The 8,805-nt window shown below is 34.0% G+C and overlaps 1 protein-coding gene across 1 annotated transcript; it reads left to right on the forward strand.

Moving 5' to 3' along the window:
- The first annotated feature begins 1,250 nt into the window (after positions 1–1,250).
- LOC128200977 (uncharacterized) lies at positions 1,251–3,003 on the forward strand. Its single transcript, XM_052896375.1, has one exon. The coding sequence runs from the start codon at positions 1,693–1,695 to the stop codon at positions 3,001–3,003; it is 1,311 nt and encodes a 436-aa protein (XP_052752335.1). The 5' UTR covers positions 1,251–1,692.
- The last annotated feature ends 5,802 nt before the right edge of the window (positions 3,004–8,805 follow it).

Genomic DNA, 8,805 nt, shown 5'->3' on the forward strand with positions numbered 1-8,805 from the left:
AAAAAAAAACACTGACTGACTAAATGATTGCTCTGTGGACAATCATTTGCTTGATTACATATCTGTATAGTTATGGCCATTTTGTGATACTGAAACACATGCATGAAATGAAAAATTATGTTAATTCTTTTATGTATTTTCATTTTGTTTCTTCTTTTTTTATATATGTATTGTTTTTTATTCTGCATATGTATCTATATCTGTTGTTATTTGTGTGCTGTAAGTAATGTAAATAAATTATAAATATATCTATCTGTCACATCTATTTCTGTTTCTAAACATCTCAATCGATAGGTCGATGATTTGGGCTCACTATAGATAGGTCATAGCTCGATAGATGAATAATAGTTTTTATCCTCGTATACGTGACTGATTAATTGGAATCAAAAATATTAGTTTCTTCTTTTTCCTTCTCCATTATATCTAGTAACTGAAATCAAATTTCATGACAATAAGTTAATATTTCGCTGTGTGATCCCGGCATAGAATGGGCTACTCTATCCTTTTCCGTTAGTGTCGTAAGAGGGAACTTAATAGTAAAATGATGGGCAACAGCATTCTTCTTAAAACATCTCCAAAAGCCTAACTTCGGTTGCTATTTTGCCTGCCAAGCGTGACAATTACTGGCAAATCCATAAGGGGAGTTTTGCCGAGTTGAGTCGAGAAATGGGTAACAGCATTTCTTTCACCAAATATTATATCACCAAAGCCGAATTGCCTGCCGAGCGTGGCAACTACTGACAATCCCCCCCCCCCCTAATAGGGGAAGACCTATGTACATTAGTAAACAATTAATGCCTGATATGGTATGGTATGGTATGGTATGGTATAATATTTTAATACAAGGTAACAAACAAACTCACATTTACATTTACAATAATAATATATTAAGATTACTGTTTTCGCTTTACTTTTTCGGTAATTTAACTAAAGCCTAACAACAAATAATTGTTAAAAATGCTTGTATCTTAATTCGTGACCGATTTCTATTATTTAGATCTGTGGCAGTAGCAACACCTACTTTCTAGTCGACTAATCTGGTGATAAACTATTGGATTGTAACCCTTATGTTGTTTCCGATAGGGGTGTTTATTTAATACAACAGGACAGTTTGTTGGAAACTCCAACAAAAATTAATACTGGCATAAAAACTTTTTATTATATTTTTTTAATTTCAAATAAATAATAAATAAAATTGTCATAAAAATGGAGAATAAAAAATTGTATTGTTAATTAACTTTGGCCTTTTATATATTAAATCCATGTATCTATATTGAGTACAATACAAATTTGGTCCATTTCGAGCATCGTAAGGCAAGAAACAGCGAATTACAAAAAATCTCAGTTCAATATACGTGGATACAAGAAGCGCCATTGTTTCAAGAATACAACATATATGAAATCTATTCTCCTCCGTGCGTTCGACAGGCGATTGCAATTTTGTTGAAGTCTACAAGTAAATATTATATATTTCTCCGAGTGGTAACTACAATTTCTTTAGTTGTCAATTAAGAGATTTATATAGACGACGACAAACGATTATCTCAGTTGGCCTGCAAGAAAAATATACATCGAACAACGGCAAATTCATTCATGACACGAGGTGGGAACTACGATTATTATATTCAATAAATACATTTGAACATTTTCCATTACATTTACATATTTTAATTTCGTGGCAATCGTCGTGCAATGGCCACTGATAGTGAAACTTCACTACGCGCCTCGCGAGGCTATGTTAAAGGGGCGATTACTCGTCTTCACAGTTTTGTTAGCAACGAGTCTGAATTAGAAGAAAGTACCTTACAGGCCCTTACAACGCGTAAAGAAAGACTGCTCACAGCCTTCCGTGAATATGAAGGATTTAATATGCGGATTCTTTCAATGCGACCAGATGATGACGAGGACGTAGCAGCTGTTGAAGATAAATATCTATATACTCTTACCGTTCTTAATGAAGTGATTAGCCGTAAGACTTCTTGTGTAGAGGACTCTAAAAGTCATGTTAATACTATTGCACGATCGAAAACTAAGTTGCCCGCGATTCAAATGTCCATATTTTCTGGTAATTATGTTGAATATGTAGCGTTTCAATCATTGTTTACTTCATTGATTCATAATGACTTAACATTAGATAATGTTCAGAAGTTGTATTATCTTAGGTCTTATTTAAAAAACGAACCGTATGATCTTATTAAGAACTTACCATTAACAGCCAGTAGCTATGATCAAGCTAGACAATTATTAGACGAGAGATATAACAATAGGTATCGTATTGTAAATGAACATATTGGTCAATTACTAGACTTACCTGCGCTTGTCAAATCAACCCCTGAAAACATTCGAGATTTTGTAGCGACTCTTAAGCAGACTTTGGCTGCTCTGCAAAACTTAGATGTGAAGGTTGAAACTTGGGATCCAATAATTGTTTGTATTCTTAATCGTAAGTTAGATACATACACGGCTCGGTCGTATCAAATGGAAAGAGATATTGCCGAGGAACACAGCGTCAAGCACTTCATCGAGTATCTTGAGAAGAGGGCACTTGCATTGGAGAACGCTGCGCCGTCAACTGCGATGCCATCTACCAAGGCCAAGGGTTTATCAGTCAACGTAGCGGCTGCTGGTGAGAAAGCGATGACGTGTCATTACTGTAAGTCCAACAATCATAAATTATTTTCCTGTAATACATTCAAATTAATAACTTCTATGGAACGCTATAAATTCTGTAAAGATAATAAGTTATGTCTGATTTGTTTGAATAAGCACAATGAAAAATGCAAATTTCATTTCAAATGCGATCTGTGCAAAAAGGCACACAATTCACTAGTTCATCATGACGAATGTGACGAAGGTCCTGTTTCCTTATTATCCAAGGGCCACGATTCTAAGGTTTTGCTTCCCACAGTACAAGTGAAATTATTCACAAAGGATAAAAAGACGATAATAGTGAAGGCGATTTTAGATACAGGTTCACAAGCCTCCTCGCTACGAGCAAGTTAATCCAGCAATTGGGTTTAACTCCAACACCCCACAATACAAATATAATAGGTGTAGGCAATGCTCACAATAATACAAGATATTGTATTCCATTAAACATACACTCTGTGAATTCTTCTTTTAATATGACTGTCAATTTTTATGTAGTCGAAAAAATTACCTGCAAGCATCCACAAACAAAACTTGATATTCGGCAATTGAAATTACCTCCCAATATAGTGTTGGCAGATGATCAATTTGATGTTCCATCTGAAATAAATCTCTTAATGGATGCTGACATATTTTTCCATGTGATAATGCCCAATGAGCCTGAGCGACCGTGGTCTCGAAATCTGCACCGGCCGCTACCTAGTCAAGATGACATTACGCCCTGCATTATCAATACACGTTTTGGATATATTATTGGTGGTTCAATGCTTGAATATCAGCAAGCTTCAAAACAGGTAACATCACTATTATGTATTAAATGCGATCCTGAAATCAATGATAATATCAAATTATTTTGGGAAGCTGAGAGTATACCACAAACCTTTTCTGAGAATCAAAGTGAACAAGAGTTAGCTGAAACTATCTTTCAGAATTCTGTAGAATTGATTGATAATAGATTCCAGGTGAATTTACCTCTTAAAGTCGAGGATAATGAAATTCATAATTATTTGGGCAATTCTTTTGTTTTAGCTTGGTATCGATTTTTAAGTTTGGAAAGGCGTTTACAAAATAATATTAATCTATTGTCAGAATATAATAAATTTATTCATGAATATGTAGAGCTAGGTCATGGCGATTTTATTAATTTTGATTTCTATGATTTTGACAAAGATGCTGTATATTTTTTACCGCATCATGCGGTCATTAATGAATCGAGTAAAACTACTCGCACAAGAGTCGTTTTTGATGCCTCAATGAAGACGGATAAAAAGGTTTCATTAAACGATTTATTACTGAATGGGCCTTCAGTCCAGAAAGAGCTTTTTGATGTAATTTTATTGTTCCGAATTGGTAAATATACGTTTTCCACGGATATAAGGCGTATGTTTAGGAATATTCTGGTGAATCCCAAACACAGGGCTCTTCAAAATATTCTTTGGCGAAATAATCCTGATGAGGCAATAAAATGTATACGTTTAAATACTGTTACGTACGGTATGAAAAGTTCAAGTTATTTATCAACTCGTTGTTTACTCGAACTTACTGAACTATTTGGTCAAGAATTTCCTATAGCTTCATTTATATTGCGAAACTGTACTTACGTCGATGATATCCTCTATTCGTCATCAGATCTTAGTGAAATAAAAGAAGCTAAGCAACAATTACAGTCTTTGCTACAAAAAGGAAGTTTTGAAACACATAAATGGTCAACTAATGATCCAGAAATATTGTCTGATGTTCCAATTAGTAAACAACATTTTGACGAGCTAGAGTTGCAAAAGGATAATTATACCATGAAAGTATTAGGTTTAAATCTAGATGTAAAGAATGATTGGTTTAATATCACATGCCCAGAAACTATTGATATAAAATCGGTAACAAAAAAGTCAATTTTAAGCTGTATTGCTAAGTTTTATGATCCACTTGGATTTGTGTGTCCAATTATAGTAAAGGCTAAGATTATTATGCAGAAACTGTGGGCTGAAGGTATTAGTTGGGATGCTTCTCCCTCCGATCATGTTAAAGAAGAATGGTTGTTTTTTATTGACGGTCTCAAGGCAATGGAACCGATTCATATTAATAGAAATATACCAATTCCATTAGGTTCTAAGGCTGTTCAATTGATCGGTTTTGCCGATGCCTCAAGTAAAATAGGCTACGGATGCTGTGTATATCTTAGAACGGTAGACTCTGATTGTAATGTGCGCATGTTTCTTTTATGTGCGAAGTCCAGAATTAATTCGTTTTCGAAACCAATAACGATACCACGGTTAGAGTTGAATGCGGCCTTATTGCTATCAAGTCTAGTACGGAGGACATATAAAACGTTACAGCTCAAACTTTCAATTGATAGTGTTTATCTCTTTACCGATTCTAAGATTGTTTTAGGTTGGTTGAATACTGATATTTTTAATTTACAAGCATATGTGGCTAACCGAGTAAAAGTGATTACAGAAAAAACTGTACAATTTCAATGGAATTATGTTAACACAAAGGAAAATCCAGCCGATTTAATAAGTAGAGGTATCCAAAAGAATTACCATCTTGCTCTCTATGGTGGGACGGACCAGACTTTCTAAAAGACAATAGGTACAATTTTACAAACAAGGCTTCCTTACCTATCGACTTACCTGAATTGAAGAATTCTGGTGCGGCTGTAGATTCCTCTAAGGTAGTATCCCTCTCAACACAAATAAAGAGTGATATCTATCAGCTTATAGATAAGTACTCGGATATAAATAAAATGATCAGGGTGTTAGCCTACATATTAAGATTTTGTCATAATCTTAAAAATAAAAATGATCAGACTAAATGTAATTATTTAACTACAAAGGAATTGCAACAGTCATCGCAAAACATTATTAAACACGAACAAAGTATCCATTTTAGCAAGGAAATAAAATGACTGAAAGCAAAGATGTAGAGGGTATTTTAAAACCTCTTCATATTTTCCTGGATAAGCACGGTCTAATAAGGGTAGGTGGAAGGCTTCATAATGCTGAAATATCTTATAATCAAAAACATCCTATTGTTTTACCGAAGCAATCAAGAATAACCGAACTTATAATTCAGAATGAACATATTAGATTATTTCATGCAGGTCCGAAGTCGCTCCTTTCGAGTCTTAATCAAAGGTACTGGCTGATTAATGGCATGCGACAGGTTAAGAAAATAACTTATAGATGTCTTGTTTGCTTTAAATTGAAGGCAGAGGCGGCAAAGCAACTGATGGGTTCGCTACCATATCAACGTGTTACTGCCTGTAGGCCTTTCCAGACCGTTGGCGTAGATTTTGCCGGTCCACTTCGAGTTAAGAATTCTAGAGTCAGACGTGCAATCGAAACTAAAGGTTATATATGTGTATTTGTTTGTTTCGTAACGAAAGCGGTTCATCTTGAACTAGCTTCAGATTTGAGCACCGAAACCTTTCTCGCCTGTTTTAAAAGGTTCATTTCGAGACGTGGCCTTCCCAGTGAAATTTTCGCTGATAATGGAGGTGCTTTCAAGGGTGCGGCGAACCAATTTGTTGAACTTTACCGGCTCCAAGCTTCCAAGGGTCATCAAACGCGAATACAAGCGTATGCAGCGCAGCAAGGGGTGAAATTTCACTTCATACCCAGTTATTCACCTACTTTTGCTGGCCTGGCAGAAGCTGCTGTCAAGAGTACCAAATTTCATTTAAAAAGGATTTTACAAAAGCTTTTGTTAACATATGAGCAATTGTACACAATTTTAGTTCAGATAGAGGGTGTCTTAAATTCAAGGCCTATTTTACCTATGAGTTCTGACATAACGGATTTTAGTTATCTAACTCCCGGTCATTTCTTGACTGGTAATGCTATTGTAGCTTATCCTGAAAATGATGTATCAGATTTACCTATTAATAGACTAAGTTTTTGGAAACAATGTGAACATTTAAAACAATGTTTTTGGAAAATATGGCATAAGTACTATTTAAATGCTTTGCAGTTTAGATCCAAATGGCAAAAGAGTTATCCTAATGTAACAGTAGGAATGTTGGTGATACTCAAGGACCCAAACAATCCTCCTTTGCACTGGCCTATGGCTAGAATAAGTAAGGTTTTTCCAGGTAGAGATGGGAAGGTTAGAGCTTTCGAAGTTGTAACACCTAATGGTAAAACTTATAAACGTTCCTTATCTGGTATATGTATTCTTCCTATAAATGATGCCTAGATTTAATTATTATTTGCTCATTTTAAACTGCTTTCTTTTTCTTCTTCTTTTAATGTATAACGATAAAGAGAAGTAAGAATATGTTGTTTGTAATTGTTTAGTTATTTATACAATTTGTTATTGTTATACTTATTGTAATGTAATTGGGCATCACCCAAAATATTGGATTTACTAATATAACCATCAACTGTAATATTTTTATGGTTCTGTTATGTTTATGCAAGTTGTATTAGTATGAAGTAAAGACATTTTCTGTTATATGTTATATATTGTGCAGCACATGTTACTGTTCTGGTAATTTATCCACTAATAAACCGCTGGTGTGGCGAGCATGTTGGAAACTCCAACAAAAATTAATACTGGCATAAAAACTTTTTATTATATTTTTTTTAATTTCAAATAAATAATAAATAAAATTGTCATAAAAATGGAGAATAAAAAATTGTATTGTTAATTAACTTTGGCCTTTTATATATTAAATCCATGTATCTATATTGAGTACAATACAAAGAGAGACAATACGCCCTGCATTATCAATACACGTTTTGGATATATTATTGGTGGTTCAATGCTTGAATATCAGCAAGCTTCAAAACAGGTAACATCACTATTATGTATTAAATGCGATCCTGAAATCAATGATAATATCAAATTATTTTGGGAAGCTGAGAGTATACCACAAACCTTTTCTGAGAATCAAAGTGAACAAGAGTTAGCTGAAACTATCTTTCAGAATTCTGTAGAATTGATTGATAATAGATTCCAGGTGAATTTACCTCTTAAAGTCGAGGATAATGAAATTCATAATTATTTGGGCAATTCTTTTGTTTTAGCTTGGTATCGATTTTTAAGTTTGGAAAGGCGTTTACAAAATAATATTAATCTATTGTCAGAATATAATAAATTTATTCATGAATATGTAGAGCTAGGTCATGGCGATTTTATTAATTTTGATTTCTATGATTTTGACAAAGATGCTGTATATTTTTTACCGCATCATGCGGTCATTAATGAATCGAGTAAAACTACTCGCACAAGAGTCGTTTTTGATGCCTCAATGAAGACGGATAAAAAGGTTTCATTAAACGATTTATTACTGAATGGGCCTTCAGTCCAGAAAGAGCTTTTTGATGTAATTTTATTGTTCCGAATTGGTAAATATACGTTTTCCACGGATATAAGGCGTATGTTTAGGAATATTCTGGTGAATCCCAAACACAGGGCTCTTCAAAATATTCTTTGGCGAAATAATCCTGATGAGGCAATAAAATGTATACGTTTAAATACTGTTACGTACGGTATGAAAAGTTCAAGTTATTTATCAACTCGTTGTTTACTCGAACTTACTGAACTATTTGGTCAAGAATTTCCTATAGCTTCATTTATATTGCGAAACTGTACTTACGTCGATGATATCCTCTATTCGTCATCAGATCTTAGTGAAATAAAAGAAGCTAAGCAACAATTACAGTCTTTGCTACAAAAAGGAAGTTTTGAAACACATAAATGGTCAACTAATGATCCAGAAATATTGTCTGATGTTCCAATTAGTAAACAACATTTTGACGAGCTAGAGTTGCAAAAGGATAATTATACCATGAAAGTATTAGGTTTAAATCTAGATGTAAAGAATGATTGGTTTAATATCACATGCCCAGAAACTATTGATATAAAATCGGTAACAAAAAAGTCAATTTTAAGCTGTATTGCTAAGTTTTATGATCCACTTGGATTTGTGTGTCCAATTATAGTAAAGGCTAAGATTATTATGCAGAAACTGTGGGCTGAAGGTATTAGTTGGGATGCTTCTCCCTCCGATCATGTTAAAGAAGAATGGTTGTTTTTTATTGACGGTCTCAAGGCAATGGAACCGATTCATATTAATAGAAATATACCAATTCCATTAGGTTCTAAGGCTGTTCAATTGATCGGTTTTGCCGATGCCTCAAGTAAAATAGGCTA

Source organism: Galleria mellonella, unplaced genomic scaffold (assembly GCF_026898425.1).
Source record: "Galleria mellonella isolate WM207_F2 unplaced genomic scaffold, CSIRO_AGI_GalMel_v1 utg32, whole genome shotgun sequence".
In the NCBI taxonomy this organism is placed as follows: Eukaryota; Metazoa; Arthropoda; class Insecta; order Lepidoptera; family Pyralidae; genus Galleria; species Galleria mellonella.